The sequence below is a fragment of the Platalea leucorodia genome (genome assembly GCF_965183815.1).
Source record: "Platalea leucorodia genome assembly, chromosome: 10".
In the NCBI taxonomy this organism is placed as follows: domain Eukaryota; kingdom Metazoa; phylum Chordata; class Aves; order Pelecaniformes; family Threskiornithidae; genus Platalea; species Platalea leucorodia.
The window spans coordinates 790,769-817,501 of record NC_138832.1 but is presented as its reverse complement, the minus strand read 5'-3'; the positions used below and the strand labels follow the sequence as shown (position 1 = coordinate 817,501).

General features: G+C 55.3%; 1 protein-coding gene across 1 annotated transcript; it reads left to right on the top strand.

The window, feature by feature from the left end:
• On the top strand, window positions 1-26,693 carry LOC309595699 (relaxin receptor 1-like; the record flags this gene model as incomplete). The annotated part of the gene is made up of 18 exons (XM_082322958.1): window positions 1-157; window positions 12,910-13,056; window positions 13,836-13,925; window positions 14,024-14,129; window positions 14,727-14,798; window positions 15,667-15,738; window positions 16,154-16,225; window positions 17,457-17,528; window positions 19,360-19,434; window positions 19,681-19,752; window positions 22,161-22,232; window positions 22,379-22,450; window positions 22,795-22,866; window positions 22,975-23,046; window positions 24,463-24,692; window positions 25,107-25,517; window positions 25,969-26,184; window positions 26,506-26,693. 18 exons carry the CDS (start codon window positions 1-3, stop codon window positions 26,691-26,693), a joined length of 2,268 nt encoding a protein of 755 aa, XP_082179084.1.
• Window positions 26,694-26,733: the final 40 nt, after the last annotated feature.

The window sequence follows — 26,733 nt, the reverse complement described above, 5'->3', positions numbered from 1 at the left end:
ATGGCAGAAGCAATCTTGGTGGCTATGGAGACCAGTTTCACCAAGGGGTTGGATATTCAGCACGAAGACCTCGACCTGGACGCCACGCTCACTGGCAGACTCTGCACGGAGCAGCCCGGCAAGCCCTGCAGCATCCCCTCGGGCTGTGACTGCACGAGTACGGATCCCTGTGCCGGGATGAGTGTCAGCACGTGTTAAAATGAGAACAATGTGGTAAGAGGCATATTGGACTACCATGCACTAGCATTTACCCTATTTCACTGAGCATGTGCAGACAGCAGCCTTTGTGCAGCAAGGAAATGTTCTTTGGTCCTGTTTTGTAGTGGTACTAGATAAAATTTCCATCAATATTGGAGGTTTTCGACCTCAAATGGCTTTGCAGCCCACAGAATAAAATTAGCAGCAGTGAAGCACGGCCACATCTGGAGCAAGCACACAAACCACGGAGGGAAGAAGTGTTCAGCTGAGACTGCAGAGGAGAACAAGGAGGCAGAGCATTTCTCCCCGGCTGGAGCTGACACCCCAAGTAACCTCTTCACACCACCAAGGTTGGAGTTTATTAAAGACCATGAGTCAGCCAAACCTTGAGTATGAATCTCATTCAGCAGTAGAGCACTAACATGCCCTTGCTCCTAAGAAAGACTTTGTCTCCTACTTCTTCCAGTTCCCAGGTCCTTCCCCTTCCACCAGGGACATGTCTGACTTCACTTACCCCCAGGTTTTGGTCAGATTTGTGCAATCTCTTTTTCCAGCATGATAAAAAGCGATAATGGGCAGGAGAAGTGTGGAACAATGTGAAACTCCATGGGGATTCACACGTGGTGGGCAACAGCTTCCTGCAGCATCCCCAGCAATGCCGGGACGTGGCTCTGCTGCGGCAGCAGGGCAAGTCAGGGTAAGGATGACGTGAGCGAGGTCTGGCTCATGCTGTGGCTCGGGGCATTTTCACTCAGTCCAGACTGATTTCTCCTCAAGCGCTGCAGCATTGGTATAGTCCTCGTGGTGTTTGCTAATGAGGTATTTCTGTCCATTACCTGTGAAGTAGTGTGGTAGAGAGAAAAGCACTTCTGATGTGGAAAGTGGCTTCCCAGGGCAAAACACAACCCCAGTGCTGACAGTGAGCCACGGCAAGGTCTGGGCTTCGCTTCTCCAGCCCCTGTGCTGCGGGAGTTGGGACCAGACCACCTGGCTCTGCAGCATCACAGCTTTGGAGAGAAACCCCCCGGAGCTGTGCGGGAGCAAGAGGCCAAGCCTCAGCAGCAGCGCTAAGTTCAACACTGCTGTTCGTAGCAGAGGCCTCCTTCCCAAAATGCAGCCCTCTCTGCCTCCTTGAGAGCCTTTGGGGCATTCCTTGCAGCCCCCCAGGTCTGGGATAAAGCCATCGCTCTCCAGGAGTCCAGCTTCAGCTCCTGGGTGGCCTTGGGAACTGTTTGCTGGGGCTGGAGACCTCTGCTCTGTTGCTGTCATAGCATCATCTCTGAGCTGTTCTCCTCTGGACTTTAGTCTCCCCACCCACAAAGTGGGGGACAGCAATTGCTTTTTACCCAGCCATGGAAAAATGAGGTATAAATGAGCCTTCATTATTGTTCCTTGGCCCAAGACGGCGAGGGCTGCCGATGGGAAAGGTGCTGTAGTTCCCAGTCATGCAGCAGCGGGCAGCGATGCCTCGGGCTGTGGCTTATGGGGGTGCTCTCCCGCAGTGATGCAGCTTTCAGTCACTCTAGCGAAGACTGGCAGAAATTCTGTTTGCTTGTCCCGGGAGGAAACCCCTGCCCAGTGTATGTGCACACCTCCCTTGGCACCTCGAGGAATATTATCCATTCTTGATAGAAAAAGGGACAGAGCTGAAGTGGTGTGAGCTGCCCAAACGCCTGCAAGATGTCTTTTTAAGGCAGGAGGGAGCAGGGATTATTTTCAGGTGAATCAGAGCAGCTGCAGGTTGCAGTATTTCGTCACAGACCAGCTTTGCAGAGAAAGGAGCGATGCTCTCCCTGCTGCCCCTGCTCCCAGGGGGTATCAGATGCTGCCTCTGATTCTCCCTTTGCAGTTTCATATGGAGTCATGGATTTCCACTTATCTGACACAAAGTTGTTTCTGGGAGCTGTTAGCTGGTCTATATTAGAGAAGCGGACAAGGCAATGTGTGTGTAGATGGACTGTCCAGGGGAAGATCATGTACAAATGTGTGCATTGTTAATTATTACTGTGTTTTCTTACAGTTCAGCAGCGAAAGGTTTCTCCTGCCCATTTGCTTGTTACTTGGCAGGCTCTCAAACCTGTGACCTTCTTCCTCCCTGTCATCTTCTGCCAGCTAATAAATGAATTTTTTGGAGGAAGGTGTTTTCAAGTTCACTGCCTCTAGCTCTTCTTTGCTGTTAATATGGCTGATAATGGGATTGAACTTTGCCCAGGTTCCTTTTTTACCTTTCAAAGCACCACTTAGAGCCGCGTTTTCTCCGATTTGCCCTTTTCTCCATCTCCTTTCTGCCTGAAGGATTAGATCTGAGGACAGAAGAGGAATGCAGAGACCCGATGAGGTGCCTCCCCACTGGGAGCTGCAGATGGATAATCTGTGTTTTTTAAACGGGCTGATCCCTCGGGAGTCCTGCTGCCTGCTGGGATCACTTGTTGTCCTACGGGACGTGTGGCAAGCCCCTCTCCAAGCTGGGTGCAGGGAGCCCAGCCCGAGAGGAGCCGTGCCCATCAAGGGGTGTCAGTGCAGCGCTGGCTGGACAGGGAGTGCTGCGCTGGTTGCAGCACTTTATTATTTGTAATTTGAACACGTTTGCCAAAAACACCCTGCCACTGGGGTCAAGCAGTGAAGATGCATGAATTTCCTTCTAGTCCTTGAACAAGATGACGTCTGTTCAGCAGGGGTGCTGGAACCATCGTGCCTGTTGATGTGACTGCTGCACTGGGCAGGTGGCACAGGCTTTGCCCAGAGAACTGCAGAGAGGACTTAATCAGGACCAAAATGCATGCTTCCAGCATCTTGCCTGGCTGCAGATGTCATCCTCGTCTGATTAATCCTTCCTGTCTCACCAGCACTGCCCCATTCCTGCAGGTTTTTTGGTCCCTCTGAAGTCAGTTGTGCAGAAGGGCTGTTGGTACGGGATGCTGCTGCAGAGGGTCCCTCCTCCACCTCTTCTGAAGATGGGAGCGGAGCCTGTGCCTGGCTGGTGAGGCATTGATAGGAGAGGGAGAGAGATGCTGGGCAGCACCAGGGATGTTTCTGCTCTGAGTTTAGCTGTGAAGATTCAGAGCTTTGCCTGAACGTCCTGGAGTTCGGGCACAACGCTGCTGCTGGCTCCGGTGTGCTCAGGTTTGGACAGGAGAGGAAACCTGCCTGCCCCTTTGGCAGGAGGGTGAGGATGGGCAGATGGGTGGGAAGAGGCTGCTGACTTAGAGAAAGACAGATCAGCTTCACATCTGCCTGCTCTGCCTCACTCGCTCCTCCAGAGGCAGTTTCTCCAGCTGATGTGCATATTTCTGCATTATAACACCAAACCATGGCTGTTCTGCTGAGCTCAGCATCCTGCTTCCCAGGCTGGGAGCAAGGCAGCAGGCTGTGACTGTTGTCAGATGGATGAACAAACCCAGTAATGGCCCCAGACTAACAATTTCATCCAAGTGATCCAGTCCCACAGCAGCCAGATCAACTGCCTTGACAAAGGCAGATGCTGCCTGTGCCTGGCCGAGAGCAGAGCTGGGCGTGCAGGGCGTTGCACACGCAGCCAACACTGACTTGCCCAATGCCTGTGGGAGAGTGGAGCCCGTCCGTGACGTGCAGCTCTTGGCCTCAGACACAGGCAGAGACTCACCTCAAATGGAAGGGAAAAAAAGCACCAGAGAAGTCAGGCCTGAGTGAGAGCCAAGGGATGTGGCATGAGGAATTATCCCAGCAGAAAACAAAGTAAAAGTGAAAAGCTGGCTTGATTTGCTCAGAAGTAACACTATCCAGGGGAAGGCAAAGACAGCTCCAGTGGGGAAGGCGCTGTGCCGAAGCAAAGGCTGCCCAGCGGATGACTGCGGAGCTCTCTGAAGAGGTTATGCTTTTAAAATCCTGGGATATAAATCTATGCCATACAATTGCACAAGTCTTCTCCAAGCCCCGTGAGGCTCTGTATCATAATGTATTGCTGGGCTTCACAGCCCAGAGATTTAATGCATGCGGGGAAGTGTCCAACACCCATACATCATCTGGGTGGTTGGTGGGAGGTGTGTCCCCAAGAGCTGGAAGAAGAATGCTGCCAAAGGGCGGAAATTTTTTGGCCCATTAACAAAGCTCATGTTAAGAAATACAAACTTGATGTAAAGATGCTGACAGCCTCCAGGAACAAGGGGGAAGAAAGCTGAAAGGCTCCGAGAGCACAGAAGGTTGGTCAAGGACCAGAGTGTAGAACGGGCTGTGGAGATGCCCCAGAGAGGTGCAAAAGCAGCAAGTTGGATGAAGAGCAATGAAATGTGGGGTGTACGTAAGAGAAGATGGGCACCCCTCGACTCCTGCTGGGCTTCCTGAGGGGAGCAGGCTCAGTTGTTGGGTTGGAAGCAGTATGAGATGCGAAGCGGGACGCCTTTCTGCGCAAGGTGCTTCCTCACTCCCATTCCTGATGGAGCATCTCCAGCCAGGTCCAGTTTCAGAGCAAAGTCCTGACCCTGCGCCTTCACACCTTTGCAAAAGTTCGCTGCACAGATCTCCCCAGGTTGCCCACAAGCCACCCAAAATCCCAGCCCATACCTGTGTGCCACGAGGACGTTTCTGAAGGCAGGTTCCTCAGCTCAGGCCCATCGATTGCTGTTGGGGGTTATAACTTCCAGGCGGCTGTTCTGTGGTGCATACGCAGCTTCATGTGGGGATGTGGGACAGGGGCTCCTGAAAAGCCTGCAAAAGAAATGTTGTCAGTCCCTGAAACACACTTTAATTTTGGAGCATTGATATTCTTTTTTTTTCTGGCTGCAGGTTCGAAGGCTTTGCAGTCACTGCTGTCCAGCACCTTGGCATCCGGCAGCAAATGACCAAGCCTGAACACTAGGGCAGAAAAGTGAGTTTGTCTTCTGACACCGAGCCCCCATCCAGCCCTCGACACCAAAGTGAGTGCTTTAAACTGCAGCAGTGGAATTGCAAAGCCTCTTCAGAGGGTCTAAGATTTGCAAGCACAGAACTTTTTTCCAACAGCTTCTTTCCTCCTCTGAAAAAATGGAGTATTTTGCCTCTCTTCTATTTCTTCTTCCCCCACCAGCCTCACCCTATCTGGCTTTTAGCTTCAGACTGCCCTTAGAGCTTAAATAAATTTGATCTAGAGCCACAAATACTTTATATCATGTTCTTTTGGAAGCTGTTCCCTTCTTCCCTGGGCTGTGGTCACGGCAGGGCCAGCTGATGGCTAGAGGGAGGTGGCGGTGGGAGGGAAGGCTGCGTTTCTGGGACCCCATTTCCTTCAATGCAGAGGAAAGGGGCATCAGTACCAATGACAACCAGGGATAGGGATAGAAACAGTTGTTGGGTTGTTTTAGAAGCATCAACGAGAATTTTTATAGGTTTATTAGTAGCTTTAAATGCATTAGTAGGAATGTGCGAATAAAAGGGGGATATTGTATGTCATTTAATCCCTTGCACTTACGTCTTCAGGTCGAGGAGAGGTGGGATAGTAGGTCCTGTGACCTGAGTAAAGATTTGCTTTCCAGCAGCAGGGGAGGGGTTAAATTTTTACAGATTTTTCTGGACCTGTAACAAGCCTTTGGAAATGCTGGGGGAAGGAGACTCCGAGGAGACCCACACTCACTGTGCAGATGGTCTGGGAGCCAAGCATGGAGGGCAAAGCCATGGTAGGGGCTTGCTCTCTGACCCAGACCACCTCTCCTCCCTCCCACTCCCCCACCATGAAATGCTGATTCTGCTCTCTCCTTCTCAGGGCTGGGGTGAATTTGAGCCCGAGAAGCTGTTCCATCCAGGGACTCCCCCTCCTGTGCTTCCCACCATCCTGGTCCGTGGGGTTTCCATGCAGCACGAGTTGCTGAGGAAGGGCAGCCTGCAAAAGGGGCGGCTGTGCCACCACTTGTCCCTGGCCGCTTCGCAGTCACCGATGGGCACAGCCAGGCTGCCTGGGGACAGTCCCTGCAGCGGGAGGGCCTGTGCCCGGGGTGGGATGCACAGCACCCCTCTTATCCTCTGCTCTGCTCACCCCCCGGGTGCTTCGGGGATGGGCAGGGTGTGCACAGGGGGCCTGGGAGGGGTGGGTGAGGCAAGGGGACAAGGAGGGAGTCCCGGACAGGATGGGGATGGGGACAGTGGGACCACAGCATTGGTCGGGAGAGAGGGAGGCCCCTGCCCCTACCTGCAGCCCTCTGCAGCCCTCCCGGACCCCAATCCACAAACTCCGAGTACCCTGACGTGTGCTCAGGTAGAGGCTCCGGGGTCATGTCTGCCTTGTCCCCACTGGGGCTCTGTCCCTGCACCAGGATGGCCAAGCGGGGCGTGTAGTGCAGGGATGGGGCAGAGATTCCCCGTGGAAGCCACCGCTGGGTCCTGTCCATCGGGCCACCGGACATCAGTGGGTGCAAGTGCTGACTGCAAATCCAGCAGAGGGCTCTCTGGGGGACGAAGCATCCTTCCTCCTCCTCCTCCTTCTCGTCCTCCTTCTCCTCCTCTTTCTCCTCCTCCTCCCCAGGCTGGCCCTAGGCTCCCCTGGGGCCGGCACCCCAGGGTGCCCCGCATTCCCCCTGGGGTGGGGAGCACAGGCAAAGGGCTGGATTAATTTCCTTCTCTTCTTTCCTCACCATACGCGTCCCCTCGCTGGATTTTATGTGCAGAGTCCCACGCAGGCTGCGGGGTGCTGCAGATGTGCCCGACTGCCGCTGCACCGGCACCTTCCCCGGGACAGCGATGGAGGCATGGTGCGTGGCTTCCCACGGACCAGTGACAACCTGTAGCATCCCTGGCGTGTGCGCTCCCGGGAGACATCGGTGCGTTCATGTACATTAGCAGGAGAGGACCAGCAGCATCTCCACATTCCTCTTCCCTCCTCCCTCCACCGCCCAGCAGCCCATACCCTTTCCAAGCTGTTTGGGGCTGGGGACTGCTCTGCCAGCGGCTGCTGCCATGAGGCTGCTCCTGATTATTCTGCCATCGCTTTTCTACACTGCTACAAGTAAGTGGCTGTCTTTGCAGGTCACGTCATCCAAAGTGGGGAGGGAATCAGGCCATTTGACCAGGGTGTTGGTGGGGGGTTGCAGAGAATTTTGTAGTGGGATTTGGGTGTAGATCCTGGTACACGGTACAGGGATGCTGGCTGCCTGAAAACAGCCGTGCTCCGCCAAGAAAGTACCATCCTGTGAAGAGAGTTTGTGTGCCTGCTAACACTGCTTTCTGCACTGCTTACTGCTGGCTTTTCTGGGCATCTGTGTTACCTGTAAACCCGGAGATAGCTGCAAATTGTGATTCTGCCTTTTATTCAAGAGAAGAGAGAGGGAGCACAGGAGTGGAGGGGGAGCAGATGCAGCCGCTGCGCCGATGTTACGGTCTGGAAGAGGAGGGAGCAGTGGACAGAAACCAGGCTGAAAAGCGACACTTTTTGCTGGAAGTTAGGAAGGGGGATGGCAGAAAGGCAGTAGCTCTGCATTATTTCCATTTTACGCTGAGTTGTTGTGGTTTACTGTTCTGGATGGCAATGCAAACTGTTCCCTCCCTGCCCACCCTGCGGGAGAGAGGAGGGGGGTTAGACCTTTCTCTCCAGGCAGTTAATTGTTTGTGTCTCTTTTCTCCCTGTGGGAAATGTAAGGGGAGTTGTGCATGGTGTGCCGTGAGAAGGGGGTTGCTGTCCTGGGCGGGGGGCAGCGGGGATGCGCCGTGGTGCGGAGAACCTGGGTGCTAGAGACGAACGGGACGAGCAGTGCATCACCCCAGACCACGTCGTGTGGCTCCAGGACTTTGCTGGCAGAACTTACACCGTGTCTTTGCAGACAGAGGCAATGCAGACTGAGGGCGTGTTTCATTCAGCCTGTTAGTTTCTAGAGAATTTGGTCACGGCTGTTTTCTTGGTGATGCGTGGGCTTCGTTTACAATCCTGGGTGGCCCTTGTGAAAAGTCAAGGCAGATGTTGAGGTTAATCCTGGCTACGTTTGGCCACCGCCTCTGCTTCCTTCTGTGGCCCCGCAGAGCCGGGGCAGGGAGGTCCCCGCTGCGGCACAGTGCCCGTGTCCACCGCGTCCTGCCTCTGCCAGGGAATCTGTTGATCTAACAGGCTGCATCGTCCAAAAATCACCTGTTTTCTCAGCGTTTTACCTTGCCTGAAACGTACACTTTTTCTCTGTGTGTTGTTGGGGTTTTTTTTATTTCACCTTCTCCTCTGTTGTCTCGGATTGTTCCCTGGTTTCTGTCCTGCACCATCCCTGGTTTCTGTAGCCCTGAGGGGGGTTAATGCAGAACGAGGTCCTATGGGGGTGGCTGGAAAGCATCAGTTTAGCTGGGAATCTGGGGCTTGAGCGTCATTCCTGAAAAAAGTAGAAGATATCTGTGTTTATATATATAAATATATATATGTATAAACTCGTCTCTCTTAGTCTTAACGTAGCTCCATATGCGGATATGCTCTCTGCAATAGGGACCTGGAGGCCCTGGAAAGGTTCCCATTCCCTTCTGTAGGTCCTGCATAAATCCAGACTAAGAAAACAGCCAGAAACCTGCGTGGCATGACAGTATGCAACAGAGAGCCTCCCTGGATAACTAGAAATGGAACCAAGACAGGAAAAAATCCCTCTGGAGGGACGCAAGCTCAGGTCTGAGGGCTGGGGTGAGATCCATTTCCATATGCAGGACTTGGAGAGGGTAAGGGACACGCTTCCCTCTGCAGGACTGCAAGAGGGCAAGAGCCAGGGGTCTCGTACTATCCCCATCCCCCCTGGTTTGTATTTTCTTACTCCTTCATCACCCAAAACACTGTCTTAAGGAGACATGTTTTTCCTTACAAGCTCAGCCCCTCGCCAGCCGCTGCCTCTGCTGCCTGCAAGGGCAGGACCTGACGGCACCTCCGAAATCTCATTTCTCCTGCCACCACTCTGGCCTCTTTTAAGAGGTTTCCCATTTGGACGATTTGCAGTGAGACTCTCTTAATTGTCCTTAATCTTTGTCCACGTTGTAATTCACTGGTTAGGTGTTTATCTTGCAGGGATCCTGCAGAGCTGTGCCAAAGCACAGCTCCAAGCCAGTGTGAGCAGGAACGGGCCAGCGGAGATAGCAACCGAGGGAGCAGCAGGACCACCATGGGCGTGCTTAAAACACACATGCATGAAAGCACATTAAACAGGTCAGCAAACTTGCTTCTTGGCAGGTTGGCTCGACCCCGGTGCATGGTCCTTCAGGCAGACTGAAGGCTGTCTTCAGGGGTGCTTGGGGATCTCTTTACTCTGGCTGCAGCACGGCAGGAGCTGCCCCTGCACCTAACACAAGCATTCACCGGTGCATTTTGGATGCAGGATGCTGTGAGGGAGTTAGCTGGTCCCCACGCACACATTCACCGGAGTCCTGAGCAAACAGCAGCTCTCCTGCACTAGCAGGAGCCCTCCCGGCATTGCACCCGTGGGCTGCGGCAGGGTCCCGTGCAGTGCTCAGCAGCGCTCGCTGCGAGCACCCACAGAAAGCTCTCATGTTCAGGAGCAGCTTCCAGCTTCTCTCAGGTACTCCACGCTGATGTACAGCGCAGGCTTGAGCTGTTTTGACACAAATGTCATTTTATTTAGTTTTTCGCACATGCTTTTATTATTGGGTGTGATCTGCCAGCATGAGGTATTTTTAATAAAGATGATAAAACTCTTTTATTGAAGCATTAACACTCAACAGTTCTATTAGAAATAAACTTACACTTAAACTTGGCTCAAATTTTTATGGTATTCGCTGCCTTGGTGAAACAGGTGCTTAGGAAAATCAAAAGGCGCAGTCACATATGATGAGTTTGCATTTGTTCATCTTACAACACATGAATTTGTTAGAGAAATTGCTTGTGCATGCCCTCTACGAGATATCCACATACCAGAGCTTTCCACTGGTCTTTATTCCCTCCTTGGATGGGTGTCCTTGCTCAGCTGCTGATTGACACCTGCCCGAGCCTCTGGTGCCCCATCTCGACCTGCTGGCAGAGAGCAGCTCCATGGGCACCAGCCCTGCTCCTTGTCAAGAGTATTTTTTGTACGTTGCTGTGGTGCTGATTTTAGTGTATGAAACCAAATCTTGCAAAATCAATTCCCCTTCCAGCTCAGTTATAACTAACAAGTAGAAGTAAAAGATAGGTTTTCTCTTTTCCTCACCCCCCTGGTTTTTGGCAGCAGCCCAGCCCTGTTCAGTCTGACCGCCTGGGAAGAGGTGGCGTGAGTCACGCCATTGCTGGAGGAGATGCCTCCAAGCAAGGTGTTATTCCAGGCGCTGGCTTTGTTCCAGGCGAATTGTTTGGTGACACTTCTGCTGCTTCCCAGCAGGATGGAGGTTGGTACCTAGGAAGCCCTATTCATTTTGGAGCAATGCAAGCAGGGAGGGCCATGCACAGGGTCATGAACAGCTGCGGGAGCCTTGCACCACGCATCTCCAGGAGCCCGTGCCAGGGAGCAATGTTGGCTGGCTCCTGGGTGGGCAGCTTTGGGTGGACCGGAATTTGCTCTTTACAAGTAAGAAACTGCAGTGCTAAGCGACTTGCCCTTCATCACGCAGGAGATCTCTGTCTGTGTCTATCCTCTTGGAGACATTTTGGCTTCATAAAGCAGAATCACACCCAGAAGCATTTAAAGTCACTGAGACTCTGCCCTAACAAGAGGTCTTGGACAAGGCTGTCCGGTAATGAGCCGCCCTGGACAAATTCCCTGGGAAATGCCGCGGCAGCAGGAGCCTCCTGCGCTGCCTGCACCACTCACCGGAGAGAATCAGCCATGTGCCAGCTTGTGTCTTCCTTCTTTTAGCTATATGTAACGTTGTCGTGGCATTTGCAGGCTGGGAAGGGAAGACCTCCAGCGCATGCAGCAGCCCTCACCCCGTCTCCAGTGACTTGTCTGTCACAGCCTCGACTCGCGTCTATTGTGTTATCAGAAGAAAATAGATGTTCTTTCTCCCAGCCAAAGGAACGAAAGATCACTCATAAATGAATTTTCAGTGATAAATTTTTTCAATATTTAATAGCAGATATGCTTTTTAATGTCCCAGGCAGACAGTAATTCGTTTGACAGTTGTTACGCGTTTTCAGTGTTCTGCAGTAGCATGCGTGATACCCCCGTGGGTTCAGACACGTCTAACACAAAAATATAGCCACAAGCATTTATAAAAGTCTAAAATTATGTCTTGGTTTGCAAAAAGATTAGTCAAAGGCAGGCACTTCCAAATCAGAGATCTCTGGAAATCCGATGTACTATACAAGCTCTACCAAGGCTACAACACCAACAACAGCTCAGCCTTCAAAACCTTATAGAAATGGGGTTTCCCTTCATGCCTTAGGCTGCCCCGCGGCTGGGGCATGGGGTCCCGGCTGAGTCAAGTGGGAGACGAAGAAAATCAATAGCGTGGGTCTGTTAAAAATGTTTCTTGGACCCGCTTTATGGCTTCAAGTGGACAGAGATCCACTTGGGATGGCTCCAGTTTTCAGGAAAGATTTATGGAGCCGTGATAGACTCTGTTCCAAATCTTAAAACACTTTGAATCATGTTGATTAATTCCATCGCATTTTGTGTGGATTTGAAGTCCTTATTTTCCCCAGAACAAACACCCCAGATGTGTCAGTAAATCCTGGGGAAGGCTTGTGGGACCCCCAGTCGGTCAGAGGTGTCCGGGCAGGGATTCAGGCAGTGCGTGCTGTTTATGTCTAGCTCAGACAGCTATTGCAGAAAGCAGGGATATTTCTAGTCTAATGGAAAAATTCCTCAGGTCCAGGCATGACCTGTCTGCAGGCAAACCCCATTGGAGTGGACGGGGCACCCGTGGTTCGGCTGCCGGGCCGGCCGGAGGGGACCGCGTCCGCGTGTGCTGCCTGCCGTGCGTTGCAAGCCCCCACCGGTCACCCCTGCGTCCTACCCATTCCCACATCACGCCACAGTGCTTGCTGATGGGATGGTTAACAGGGTGTGTGTGTGAGTGAGGCAAAGTGCTTTTAATTATAGCATGCACCATTAGCCATTAATAGTCTAGCAGTTGGAGAAAATCCTGAGCGACAAGCTGGGCCCCCCAGCCGTGCTTCCCTGGTGCCCGACGGCTGCCACTTCCCCAGGCCCTGATCAAAGCAGGCTGTGGAAACGTTTAGCTGGATCTGAAGCATGCCTCTGCCATGGATAATTGCAGGATATTAACGAACAGGGCCCTGCAGCTGGCTGTCTTTGATGGCTCTGATGGAAAGGGCTCAGCAAAAGGGGAGACAGAGCTGCCAAGACAGCTTTGCACCCGGGGACAGGGCTCTGCCTTGGGGACAGGGGTGGCCTGGGGGGCTGAGGAGGAGGGATGGGGAGGAGGGATGGGGTGGCCGGTTGTTTGGGGCTCTCCATTTCCATGCACTCCTCAGCAGAACTGCCTCTGACCAGGTCTCCTGGCTCCAGGGTGCTGTTTTGCCAGCCAGAAGTCCTCCGAAAGCAAGGCTTTGGGTCCTTCTTTTCCCCTGGGGCACGCTCGTGCCTCCTCGGTGGTTTCCAACACCTCGTCAGCTCACGCTTGCTCTGGCCAGAGCGCAGTCTTGTAGGGCACTGGTGTGGCAATGCTGATCCTCAGCAGCAGCGCAGGCACCCTCCAGCCCCTCGGCCCCACGCTGCCCCAAAAGTCACCGGAGCTGGGCACAAAACAGGATGCGGCCCCAGGAGCTCAGCACCCTGAAGGCGACAGCGCAGCATCTGCGAGGGGTCCAGGGGTGGGAGGTGCTGCCCCAGCGCTGAGCATCTCCTCTTCCTTTGGCAGAGCCTCCTCTGATCCACTCCCGGCGGGATGGGCACGCGTGTCCCTTGGGGCATTTTCCCTGCGGCAACCTCTCCGTCTGCCTGCCCCAGGCCCTGCACTGCAACGGGGAGGATGACTGCGACAACGGAGCTGACGAGGAGAACTGCGGTAAGCAGCAAGCCCCTCGCAAAGAGGGATGCCCTCAGAGTGAATAACCCCCGGACCTGGGAACGCCAGCATCCGGGACCACAAGCGCATGAGAGCAGAGATTGCTTTTCCCCTGGGAAGAGTGAGGAATCCTGGATCTGCTCCATTATCCAGCCACTTCCCCAGCTCTTGCATTTGCATGCCATCCCGGCACACTGGCCATGTGTGCCCCGGGGAGGAGCTCATCCGTCAGGGATTCTCCCGGGCTGGGGTGCAGGAAAACCCTGGATGCTACAAGGCTGGGGCAGTTATGTCTGGGCCATGGTGGAAAGGCAGAGGAGCTTTGCACTATCAGTCAGGACACACGGGTTCAGCAGATTTAAAGACACAAAATGAGTTCCTTTTTTCACACAATACACAGTGCCACTGTAGAGCTCTTTGCTCAGGGATGCTGAGGCCAGGAGTGTAAATGAGTTAGAGACTGGACAAATTCATACCGTCTGGGAGCAGGTTAATTGAGTGGCTTGTATGCAGTGTCTGACTCGGGTTATCCTTAAAGCAGGCTAGATGGGATGTTAGAAATAGAGGAAAGAAAACTTCATTGTGGCTGCGCTTAGAGACAGGCCACAGGGCTGGATGAACCCCTATTCTGCCCCGGTAGAGCTGTGGGACTGGAGCCAGATCTCAGACTTCGTGCGATCCAGCATCCTCTCCCGAGGCTGCCAGGGTTTTGCTCCTCACCGATGTCCGTGCGCAGCAGCCGGTGCCTCTAACGGTGGTCCCTGCTCTCTGCCCTGCAGTGGATGACAGCGGCTGGCTGCAGATCTTGGGTGACATGCTGGCTGCGAGGAGCAGCAGGATGGCGGTGGAAGACGAGGGTGACGCCTGCAGTAAGCTGTCCTCCCCGGGGCCGGGCACCCTTCCCCACCCTGCGGGTCTCCCCTGCCCTGTGCCCTCCCCTCAGCGCGTCCCCTCTGCTTGCCCACAGGGCTGGAGCTCTTCCCAGAGCGGTGCCGGTGCTGGGGAAGGGCTGTAGACTGCACGGAGCAGGACCTCGCCGCGGTCCCCTGGGTCTCCTCCAACGTGACCAGGATGTGAGTAGCAGCGGGTGCATGCACCCCTCTGCCCTGGGAGAGGCACGAGCAGGGCAGGCACTGCCACCTGGCAGGAAAACAGGCTTAAAGGGAAGGAAATAAAATCCCTGGCTTTTACTTGTTTTCCCTGGATCTAAAGAAGCAAAGAGGCCTTTCCGTGCCAACAGACTGCTCTCTGATGAGCTTCAGCTGCTCGCTGCAACCCTCCCACAAGCAGCATTGAGCTGGGAGCAGGGAACGGCCGGATCCTGCCCAGGGTGAGGACCGGGGAGCCTGCCTTCACTGCCAAGCCTCCAACTGAGATGCACAGGGTCAGAGACTGTCAGCAAGGTCCAGGCCTGGAGTGCCCTTTGTGCACAAAAAGCCAGGGCTAGGAAGGGAGGAGAGTGTCAAAAATCTCTGCAGCAAATAAGGCTTGCAGATTGGGATGGCAATTAGCAAGGTAGCATTAATGAACAGCAGCTGCCTTGCATTTTGTTTGTATTGCACAAGAAGAGGAGGGTCTAGTCTTCACTGTTCTCCTTTGATAAAGGCCTCTCCTCTGTCCTAGCCTGCTGGCCCTGGGCTTGACTTTTTTTCCTTTTGTTTTCCTGCTAGGGACCTGAAGAAAAATAACATCCGTTCTCTGCTGGACAATCAGTTTGCCAGGTACAGGAGTCTGAAGAAGCTGTGAGTATCGCCTTTCTTTATCCCGCTCTCTGGCTGGCTTCTGTAAAAGGGGAGAGCAGTGGATGTGCAGCTCGGCAGCAGTGGGGCCATGCATAGAGGAACAAGTGTGTGCCTTTGTTGGGACAGCTTTGTTTGGGGCAAGGCACCCTAATGGGACGCTATGTTTGTCCAGACAGCAGCTTTTTCAGCTCCTGGAGCCCATGGTGCCCACAGAAGTCAGCAGGCACCTGCTACAGGCGTTACAAGCTCCTGAGATGCTGCCCCACCGTGCCGCTCCCCATGGGCGGGCGAGCAGCGTCCGTGTGGGCCGATAGCTGCCCCGTGTGCATGGTGGCATGAGGCGCCTCGCAAGTGAGCTGCCCTGTTCTGGAGAGCTCGGACCCTTTGGTCGCTCAGCCCATCGCCTTTCTAGGCTGCTGCACCGGGGCTTTCAGGGAGGGACCCAGCGGAACGGGGTGAGGGGGAGAGGGGTGTTTGCTCTCGTGGGTGGGACAGCAGCTTCGTAGGGCAATAACCACGTGAAGCAGCTCACAGCAGCCGTTTGTGACCGTCAGGCATCTGCACTTTCAGCTTCCTTTCCTTTGCATGGAGTAAATGAGGCAGAGAAGGAAAATAGCCTCTCCAGGGTTGCTTGAGGCAAGGAGCCCACAGCAGAGCAGGGGCTGCAGCCTGGACCTCCGTCCCTGAGCGCTACAGGGGACAGCTGGCCCGCGGTGCTGGGCAGGCAGCAGGCAGCCCTGTGAGCCGTGTGGCTGGTGTCCTGCAGATGTGGGCACATCCCTCGCTTCCCTGGGGACCACGGACCCTGCGAATCCCTTAGAAAACATACTTCTTCTTCAATTGCTTTTCTATTCTGTTTTTTAAATAGGTTTTTGCAAAACAACAAGATCCGGTTGATCTCACCCAAAGCCTTTGCTGGACTTTCTCAGCTTAAAATGTTGTGAGTAAAGGCATCTGCGTTATGGGGCCCTGGGGAGGGGAGCCCTGGGACGGACACAGTCCTCGGCTCCTCTTGGCGTGAAGGCTCGCAGCACAGCCGGCTCGAGGCCAGGTTCCGAGCCCTTTTTCTTGCTCCTGCAAGAGCTGGTATCAAGCATGCTTTAAACTGGAGTTGCATCTATTTTGGGTGAATGTGGAGCGGAGCAGAGGCATTTCCCCTCCTACAAACATGGCTGTTCCCATCTCCACATTATCCAGCCTGAGCTGGGACCCTGCGTTTGAGCTGCTAAGGGAGATGGTGCCACAGGCACCCAAAGCCAGGGGCCATGGGCAGCTCGGGAAGAACAGCTTTAGCAAAAGCGGGTTAATCAGCAGCAGTGTCTGAGGGTCGATCTCCTCCTCTGCACTGGTTCCAGGTTCCTCAGCCACAACAGGATCACACAGCTGAAGCCCTGGGTTTTTGAGGACCTGCATCGCCTCGAGTGGCTGTGAGTTCCTCTGCCGCTCCCAACAGCATCAGAAGATGTGACTGATCCTGACTCTTCCTTGCATTTACTATAATTTCATTTCCTTGGGGTGGGGGAAAGTGGGCATGGTGGTTTCAGGGTGTCTGCGGTAGCTTGCCCATGCTGGGGGCCGTGGTGGCAATGGGTGCAATGCCCGGCTGGGTCTCCACCTCCCTGCCTTCCCCAGCAGCCCTGGGGACCAGGGCACACTTGGCCTCTGCTGCAGCTCTTTTATGAAACTCCTATTTGAGTTTCCTTCCCCTGTTACTGGGGTCAGATTTAGCATGGGCTGGACCTGGTCTTGTCTGAAATCTCGTTATGGCCGGCTGGTCCCCGTGGGGGCTGGCTGTGCCGTGCTGCCCTTGCTGGTCCGGAGGAGCCGCAGCAGCGGCAGGGTGCAGCGGCGGGCTTCATGCAGAGACAGCCTCAGCTCCTGGGCTGGAGCACCGGAGGCTTGTGTATAAAAGGCTTTAAGTGCGCTGTTAAACACAGAGATTTGCAGCTCCATCACCTTGAAAAATATGCGCCTAAATTGAAAGTACAGCTAATATCCTTCCCCTCTGTTTATTCTCAAAAGCTCGCTCTCTTTGATCTGGGCCCGTGCGGTGTGTGGTTTTACACACGGAGCTTATAAAGGTTTTGGTACAGAGAAGAAACTGTAAAGGCTGCTTTACAAGACGGTTCATTCCTGTTCTGCGTTTGCAGGAGCAGCTTGGGCAGGTCTGCCACCCCCCCAGCCTTCCCTCCTCTTACTCGCCGTGGGACCAGCGCAGTTATTCCTTAAATCAAAGAGGGAAAACAGAAGGATGAGCAGCTCATGGAGGGTGGTCTGTGGTGCAAAAAAGCCAGAGGACTTTTGAGAAGCCAAGCACAGCCCTGAATTCCCCAAATGATTTCTAATTTATCTTTATTTCACAGCAGAAGAGAGGAAAAAATCCAACAGACCCTGACTGTGAAGGAATCCAGACTCTGCAGCTGGATCTAGCGCTTCAGCCAGGGCTGCCTGGGCAGGATTCAAAGGGGGGGACAGGCTTCGGGAGGGGCAGCTCCCCACCTGGGGACGGGTGTCCATGGAGGCTTGGGGGGGGAGAAGGGACAGAGCCCCCTCCTGTCGGGGCAGCACAATGTGGGGGCTTCCCCCTGCCGGGAGAGTCCCACTGCCTCCTCGCCCTCTCCGGGTCCCCTCGTCTCACTTCTCCCCTTCTCCTTCCAGGATGCTGGACAACAACAGGATTGCCACGATCGTCCCTGCGATGTTCGCAGGGCTGCAGTCTCTGTATTTCCTGTAAGTAGGGGTGGGGGCAGCCCTCGGCGGGGCTTGGGGGACCCTGCCTCTGCAGGTCTCTGGCTGGTACCTCCTGCACCCCTTCTCCAGGCAGCTTCTAGCCTTTTTCGGGGCAAATCAAGGATGCTGTGGCTTCCTTGCTTTCCCTGGGGCACAAGGGGTGATGGTACAAGGGAGATGTCTGTCTTGCTCCCGTTTCCAGGAGCTGCAGGGGGAACCAGCAGGCTTTGCTGGTGCTGCTGCTTCTCTGTGCCATCTCCTGCGCTCAGCACACTCTACTTAAAACCAGGGTTCTTGCTTTCACTTGGGACAGGGACAGGGATGTCCCTGGGGAGCGTGGCCTGAGCAGAGCCTCAGCACTTACCGATGAGCAGGACGGGTAGCAGTGCCTGCAGTTTGGGTTGCTGATTTTTTTCCCGGAGTCAGCAACTGCAAACAGGATCCAATGCTTTCCCAAACTACTGCCCCTTGGCTGGGTGTTTTCACACCAGGTCACCGCAAGCCAAGGGGTTTTTAAGGTCCAGCCATTTCCAAGATGGACGTACAGGATAACAAATTTGCTTTAGCCACCATAAAACCAATTTTGCAGTCACTATAAGATGACTTTAGCACCTTCTCCATAGTCCAGAACACAGATCGGAAACCTTGGCAGCAGCCTGGAGTCACTGTTAGAGGAGAAATTTTGGCTGTTACAGTGGAAAAAAATGCGTGTGTGTGAGTGCACAGACGCACATACACACTCACATACATCTGACCACGTTTTAAGCTGTATTCCCTGGGTGTACACCTGCAAGGAGAGTGCTTCAGCCACGGCTGCTGGTCCGGGCTCACACCATCTCTGCTGGAGATGTAACTGCTGGAGTTGGCTGTAAAAACCTGAAAGTTGGTTTTGGGGGTGTGCAGGACTCTGGTAATGGCCGTAGCTGGGGATGGGGGGGACTGAGGGCAGCTGGGGCTGTCAGCAGGCTGGGGGAAGAGGGGCTGTGACCCCAGGATTTTGCTCCTCTGCAAAACCTGGGTAGCACTTGGTGTCCAGAGACCTGTCCCTGCTCTGTCCCAGGAGGAGGAGACGTGTGGGCCGCGGGGGACAGCCCTGGGGGACGGAGCTCCCCTCGGCCACGCATTCCCACGTTGCAGGCAGCAGCGCCGCTCTGCTTGGTGACGTACCCTGTTTATCCTTCTGCATTTTTGTTAGCAAATCAAATAAACTAAAACTGCGGTCACAAAATGTGCAGTGAGGAACACTCTGCACACAGGCATGTGCAAAAGTGCTGGGAAAAACATCAGCAGGAGTTCAGGCTATAAATTTGCCTTTACTGGCTGTCACTCCAGGGTCACTGGCTGCTGCTTTCATGCACTGTTCTCCTGGTGACGTGCCTGTCACAGCTCACTGGAGAGCATCTCCCGCGGCCGCTAAATGTGCCCTGTATCGTTACCTTTACATCTTTCCCAAAGAAGGTGAATGAAGCTTGGCGCTGCCCTTAACAGCCATATGTGCCAGGCCTTTGCCTGGGGTGGTGGCAGCTGAGCTCTCTCTGTAGTTTAATGCGGCCATGGCTGCTCCACTGGGGTGTGCAGAAGCCAATGCAGTCACGCTGCTCTGGGCTGGCTACTGGAGGCATCACCGGCCCTGAGCTCATCCCTGGGCATCCACACGAGCAGCCCATACAGTGCAGAGGTCTCCCCAGGTGAGGCCACGGACCAGCAGAAAGCCCTCGTGAAACACTGCATGGTCCAGGAGCAGCAGCAGGACCGCATCTGTGCACAGGGTTGTGTCCCGGGCAGACATACGGTGCCGTGACCCCTGTTGTCCTTATTGCCTCCCGACCAGGTACATGCTGAACAACTCTTTGACTCAAATACCCAACGCCTCCCTCTGCACGGAGATGCCGAAGCTCAGCTGGCTGTGAGTACCCTGCCTGCCGGCAGCGAGGCTGAGCTGCCTGCGGGGTGGGCAGGGGCTGCTCCCGCTCCCCAGCTGGGCTCCTGAAGCAGAGAAGGGGCAGAAAGGGCTGGGAGCATCCCGATGGGGGCAAGCGGGAGGTGAAGCAGCTGGTGGAGAAGGAGCAGATCATGCTGGGCAGCCCCCAAGCACGGCGGGGATGGGGAGGGAGAGCCCAGGGAAGTGGCAGCCACAATTGCCTTTCTGCAGGGAGCTGGAAGGGAACAGGATCCAGGCGGTGCACAGGGCTGTCTTCCAGGAGTGCCACGACTTCACTGTGCTGTGAGTACCTTGGGGGCCCAGCCGTGGCCCCCGCTTGCTGGTGGAGACCCTGTCCCTTTGCGGGCGCATGGAGAGAAATGGGGGGATAGCGGCACTTGGCTGGGCTCCCTGTTTCCCGCCACTCTGGGCTAGATAAGGGGCTGCTGTCTCGTGTTTCATGGTTTCAGCCCATGTTTGTACACAGCATCAACAGTGCGGTCAGCTTCATGAATTTTGTAGGGACTGATCAGGGGCCCCAGAGCCTTTTCCAGGGGCTCTGTGCTGGAGGACGGCTAACCCTGGGTTGGGGAGCTGGTGGGCTCATCCCAGCACCCTGTCACCAGCCCATGGGGGCTGCCCAAATCAAATGGGGACCTTCTTCAGGGGGGAGATAGTGGCAGGACGCGGCATGGAAAAAGCTTCCTATGGTGTGCGAATACCAGAGCTCACAGCCAGCCCAGACCCTTCTACTGGCATCCAAATCCCCTAAAAATATCCCTGAGGAAGGCCATAAACTTGTGAGCCGGCTCTCCACATGTCAAACAGCCTCCGTTTCCTCCCCTCTTGCCTGCAGCCTGCTCCTGCCCCATTCCCTCCTGGCCCCAGGGCTGAGCTCTCGCCCAGGTGCCCCCCCGGATCTGACAAAGGCAGAGGATTTGCATCAACGATGCACAGGCCTTTCCCAGGGTCTAGTTTTCCTGTGTATGATGGTCGTATATCTCCCAAAGAGATACATATGGCCCCTGGAGCCCCAGGAGACAAGGACATGAGAGCTGTGCACCGTGCAGATGGTATCTGCGAGCACAAGGCTACCAGCGGCCGCAGGGTGGTGGCAGGAGAGCAGAAGTGGGATGGGGAGCCAAGCAATCCTCCCACGGGATCCGCAATCATGGTTACCCGGAGCACTGGGAACTCATTGCAGGACCCTGTGCCAATGCTGCCGGATCACAGTAAGCAAATAAATCCAGGGCTTATCTGGACAGTAGCTGATATGGGGCTGGGATGGGATTGTCGCCGGCAGGAGCTGCTCTCCCCTCTCCTTCCCCAGACATCATTTTCCTGCAAGGCATAGCAGAGTACGCCTCTGCCCCGAGGGCAAACACGGCAGCAGCCCCATGCAGGAGCGGGGTACGCAGCTGGCAGCGGCAGAGCAGAGGCATTGAGTGCTCTGGTCTCACAGCCACTCTTTCCTCTCGCATAGAGTTCTGCAAAATGGTCTTCAACTCCCTGCAGCTCCCACCTGAGGTCCCAGCAGGTAACAGAGATGCTGAGCATCGGGCTGCTCCGCAGGGCAGCGCTGCACCTCATGGTCCCTGGCCAGGCGGGGAAGAGCAGCCGTCCCAGGCTGGCCCGTGGAGATGTGGATGGGGTGAAGATCCCCTTTGCAGTTTACCTGGCGGTCCCTGGGGACCGATCTTGGTCCTCCTCTGACCGCTGTCCCCACACGACTTCTCCGAGGATGAGCGCTTTGGAAAGCTCTCCTGTGACTTTCCAGCCGAAGATGGCTGCACAAAGACCCTGGTCCCCCATCCTGCCTTTCTTGGAGAAGCCCCAATAGCCATTAAACCCCCAAAATGTATACCACTACATTTTTTTCCTCCAGCGAGAGCTGCCTGCAGACCCCCATGCTGGGTGGGTGAGCTGCCGCCCCACCATCCATCCTTCCTCCCGCAGCCAAGCCCATTGGCTTTGATCAGCAGCATGTTTCCCAGGGCTGTTATGGCAGTACCATGGAAACGTCCGTACGGGCAAGACGGACGGCGTAAACACGCCCCGCCGTGACACCGGTGCAGGAGACAGCTTTGCAAGCAGAGGCAGCAGATGAGATGGGCTTGTGTTTGGGCTTTGTGGGATGTGCCAGGCTCCCCCATCCTGCCCAGCCACGCCATGAGCCCCGTTAGAGCAGGCTGCCCAGGTCAGGGTCTGAGCTCAGCAGCGCCTGGCTGCTTGATGTGAACCTCCGCCAAGGAGCACTGTCCCCGGCTCCTGGCACTCACAGGGTCCCCCAGCACCCTCAAGCATGTGCTGTCCTGTGAGGCTCTGCTCCTGCTGCTCTGAAACTGTGTTTCTTGGTGCACCATTCTGGGTTTTTACTTGTGAGCCCTTTAATCAGCTCTGCTCATCTTCCCCACTTCTGATGGGCTCTTCTCTGAGCTGTGGGCTTGTGTGAGATGGAGCCTTGCACCTGAGAGCTGGGCTCTGGCTTAGACCTTCCTCTTAACAGCAGAGCATTTGGCTGCTGGAGGTGATGGTTGTGGCTCAGTGCACTGGGAGGGACGCGGCAGGGCTGGGTGCACCCCACGGGTGAGCCCCATGCAGCACCAGCACCCCAGGTTGCTCGCAGCCAGTCTGGAGGTCGGCCACCACTCCCAAAGGGCGTGCGGGGCTCTGCCGTACCCACGCGCTCTCTCCCCTTCCTTCTCCTCCAGGATCCTGCGCAGAAACCAGCTCAGGTGGATTCAAGACGGGACATTTTCCAGCCTGAACAGGCTGGTGGAGCTGTAAGTTTCCAGCCATCGCCTGCCCCAACCCCACCGTCCCCACAGGCAGGGGCTGTGTGGAGGGCAGGGGTGGGGGCCTTGCTCAGGACCCCCGGGTGGAAGGCTCAGTGCCCTCAACCACTTCTCAAACACCTCTCTCCGCACAGCGACCTGTCGTCCAACAGACTAGACCAGCTCTCCTCCTCACTATTTAATGGCCTGGCTCAGCTCCAGCAGCTGTGAGTACTGGTGCTGCACTGCCCCAGGGGTGCCCCTGCCCCTTGCAAGTGACGGAGAGCCCTGCAGGACCCCTGCACCCCTGCATCGTGTTGGGTGGATGTCCTTGCTGCATGGTCTGTTCCCTCACCAGAGCCACGGAGGCCCCCGCAGGATGGGCTCCCTCCCTGCGGGTCTGCCTGCAGCACGGTGCCATCACAGACCCTCTGCTTCGGGGCTGCGGACCCATCCCAGGGGAATGGGGAGTGCTGGGAAAAGCCATAGAAAGACACCCCATTGCCCTTGCTTCCAGCTACTGTGATAGCTTCCAGGTGGGAAAAACACCAAAGGCTTGTCTCTTTTTCAGGAATATTTCCTACAATCCCTTGAAAGAGATCTTGCCTGGCCAGTTTGAGAGCCTGCCCCGGCTACGGTCCCTGTGAGTCCCGCAACATGCCTGACCCTACAGCGCTGCCTCCACATGTGGCAGCCCCAAACCCAGCCCGGGGCTGCTCACAGCATTCCCTGCACTGGTTTCTTTTTGCAGGAGCTTGGAAGGGCTGGAGATCCCCAACATCCACAACCTGAACTTCCAGAAGCTGACCAACCTCTCCCACATGTGAGTGGGGGGAGCAGGGGCTGCTGCCGCCCCAGCACCCGTGCCCAGGGTGCGGGGAGGAAAACTGGTTCACTCTTACACCCATGGGCAAGTTATTTTAGCCCACTGGAAGCCCCCAAGCATGATGATACTGTTTAAATCCCCCCAGGGTAAGAGGGTCTCTCCTAGCTGGGGCTTACTTAGAGCAAGGGGGGCATTTTGCCCACATGAAGGGGGCAGTTTGCAGAGCCACGGGTGCCCCATCCGAGTGCACGTGTGACACAAAGCGTGATCTGCACTTCTGAAGGTGCACATTGTGCAGGTGATGTGGGCAAGGTAGGCTCTCAGGCCAAGGCATGCTAGGCTGTGTGCTGAAAGCTGTGGTTAAGCAATCCCATTAGTGGTCCTTTTGCTTGGGTTTGAGATAATGACCCAAGAACCCCAGAGATGTGCAGATAGACAGGCTGGACAGGCACCGCACGCAGGGTGGAAACAGGACCGCGCAACTAGCTGTGAGTGCTTCAGCTTCTCTTTGGAAGGAGAAAAAAATCATTAATTTTCTCCAGATGCACATTTTAAAGTACCTGTAATGAAAGACAACTGTATATCTTCCTTTCTGTAATTGGTCTGTTTGCACTATAAATATGGTACATTTTCTACCTGACTTGCTAATAAGCAATCATTTTCTCTCCTTTTATCTATAATTAAGCAGAAATGAGCCTTGCATTGCAGTTTTGTAGTTATTTTCTAATGTAGAGTTTTGCTAAGCTTATATGGCTTGGCTTTTGTAAGGCTTGAAAAGATTAATATGAAATAATATGCAGGGGGAAAATGTGAATCCCTGTTAATGGAACTTGAAGGATTTGAATAAGGGATTGATTTTTAAATGTTAGTTTGTGAGAATCATTGGTTGGAGGAAAACACTTTTGTATTTATCAGTTGACAGTGCTGAATAGTGGCAGATTTAAGAGTGTGGCTGTGGTACATGATCCAAAAAGCACTGGGGTGCCTCCAGCTGGTTTTGCAAAGGCTTCAGAGTGTTGCTTATTTAGTGTCCAAAACCAGCTGCCGTACTGTGCAAACGGGGACCCCCTCGCTTGGCTCCCTCTCCTCCTGTCCCTGCAGATCCCTGTCCCGGCCCCAGGGCTGGCATCGCCCTGTCTCTGCTCCCACCCCGCGTTGCTGCTGCCTCCTTCCTCCCCCCAGCCTCCCCATCTCCCTTCCACTGGGCTGTGCAAGTCCCCAGGCTTTTGGCTAGTGAGGCAGGGGGCTCTTCTCCATCCAGACAGGGAAAAACGTGGCCAAGGGGCTGGAGGGAGCTGGCAGGGACAGGCAGAGAATGGGCTGTGGGGCTGGGGGCTGTGCACGCCAGACCATGTTTGCTCCTGGTCCCAGTGGCAGCCAGGAAACCTTCCTGCCCTGTCCCTGCCCCGACAGCTACTTCAAGAAGTTCCAGTACTGCAGCTACGCACCCCACGTGCGCAGCTGCAAGCCCAACACCGACGGCATCTCCTCCCTTGAGAACCTCCTCGCCAACATCATCCTGCGCGTCTTCGTCTGGGTCATCGCCTGCCTCACCTGCTTCGGCAACCTCTTCGTCATCTGCATGCGGTCCTTCATGGTCACGGAGAACAGCCAGCACACCATGGCCATCAAGTCCCTGTGCTGTGAGCTGGGTGGTGGAGGGGCATAGAGGGAACCGGGGCGGATGAGCTGCCCACCAGCATCTCCCCAGGGAGGAGCTGTCTGACTGATGCCAGCCCTCCCCAGCACAGCCAGGGCCCCTTTGCTGCCTGTTTTTCCCTTTGTGCTGATGGTAAATGGGTTTCTGGGCATCCCTCTCCGCCTGGGGCATCTCAGCCCCTGCCCTCAGGTCTGTGCTCACAGGCAGCAGCAGGCAGCTCTTTTATATTTATATATGCATGTGTGTGTGTTTATATATATACACATACACACATATATATGCATAAAGCCAAAGGCTGCCCAGCTCTATGATGGCTTTAAGGCCATGGCATTAATGCAAAGGGCTACATTTGCCTGCTGGTGTTTTTTTTCTCACTGTACCTTCTCTCCCCTCTTAGGCGCAGACGGCCTGATGGGCATCTACCTCTTCATCATCGGAGCCTTTGACCTCAAGTACTCAGGCGAATACAACAAGCATGCCCAGGGCTGGATGGGCAGCCTCCAGTGCCAGCTGGCGGGCAGCCTGGCCATGCTGTCCTCTGAGGTGTCAGTCCTGCTGCTGACCTACATGACCCTGGAGAAATACTCCTCCATTGTTTTCCCGTTCAGCCACCACAGAGCTGGCAAGAAGCAGACCATCTCGGTGCTAGCGGCCATCTGGCTTCTGGGCTTCTCCCTCAGCATCATCCCCCTGTGGTGTAAGGACTCCTTTGGGAACTACTATGGGAGGAATGGAGTGTGCTTCCCGCTGCAGTCCGACCCGGGCGAATGGCCCAGTGCCCGGGGCTATTCTGCCACCATCTACCTGGGTAAGGCCACCTCAGCATTTGGGACCCAGGGATGGGACAGTGTGGGGCAGGACGGGCTTCCTGGTGGGAGCGGGGTGGCTCAGCCCAGCTGTCCCCTCCAGCGTGCCACGAGAGCCCCCACCACCCCCGTTAGTGGGATGTCTGACTTTACGGGCACTGCCATCCTGCTGGGACCCTGTAAGATGGGGGTGCCAGCTCTGCCCTCCGTCCCAGGCTGGGGAGGGTCCCTGCTCCAGCCTGGTGCTGTGCCCAGCTTCACCCCAGAGCTGGCCAAGGCCATGGGCATCGCTGGGCTAAGGTGGATTCATGCCAAACCGGGGCTGCTGAGATGTCTCTGCCCCCTCTAGTGATAAAAGCAGGAGTCGTCCTGCTGCGGCCGGCCACGCCGCCCATCCCAGCTCGCGAGGTTTGCACTTTGGCTATGCTCAGAGCGAGATTTCTTCCTCTCCAGGCTTGAATCTGGCAGCCTTCATCACCATTGTCTTTGCTTACTCCGCCATGTTCTACTCCATCCACATCACGGCATCCAAAACAGCGGCGAGAGGCGTCTGCTCCCGGGAAGTCACCATCGCAAAGCGGTTCTTCTTCATCGTCTTCACTGATGCTCTCTGCTGGATACCCATCTTCCTCCTCAAGCTGCTCTCCCTGCTGCAGGTGGAAATACCAGGTGAACCCCCATTCCCCACGAGGCCCTGGCTGCTGCCCGCCATGAGTCCCTGGGTCGGGGACCCCTCAATGCAGGAGCTTTGGAGCTCTCTTCACCCATGCATGGGCTGCAACGGGAGACAGGCAGCGTTACTCGTTTCCCTGGGCCCCTGCCTTTCCCCAGAGAGACCCAGTCATGACCCCCATGGGGGGCTGCCTTCCAGCCATGAGCCCACAATGGCCATCGTCCCTCTTTGCTGCGTGGGCTGGAGCGGATGGGTTGCCCCCGGGCGGGGGGAAGCACCCCCCTCGGCTGCCTAACGCCGTGTCCTTGTTGGCACAGGCACCATCACCTCTTGGGTGGTCATCTTCATCCTGCCCATCAACAGCGCCCTGAATCCCATCCTCTACACCATCACCACTGCCTCCTTCCAGGAGAAGGTGAAGGGCTGTTTGCAGACCAAGCAGCTGGAGCTGCACGAGTCCCGCAAGAGCTTTACCCTGGTGACACTGCAGGCCAGCAGCACTTGACCCTCCCCGGCAGCACGAGGATGCCCGTGGCTCCCCAGCC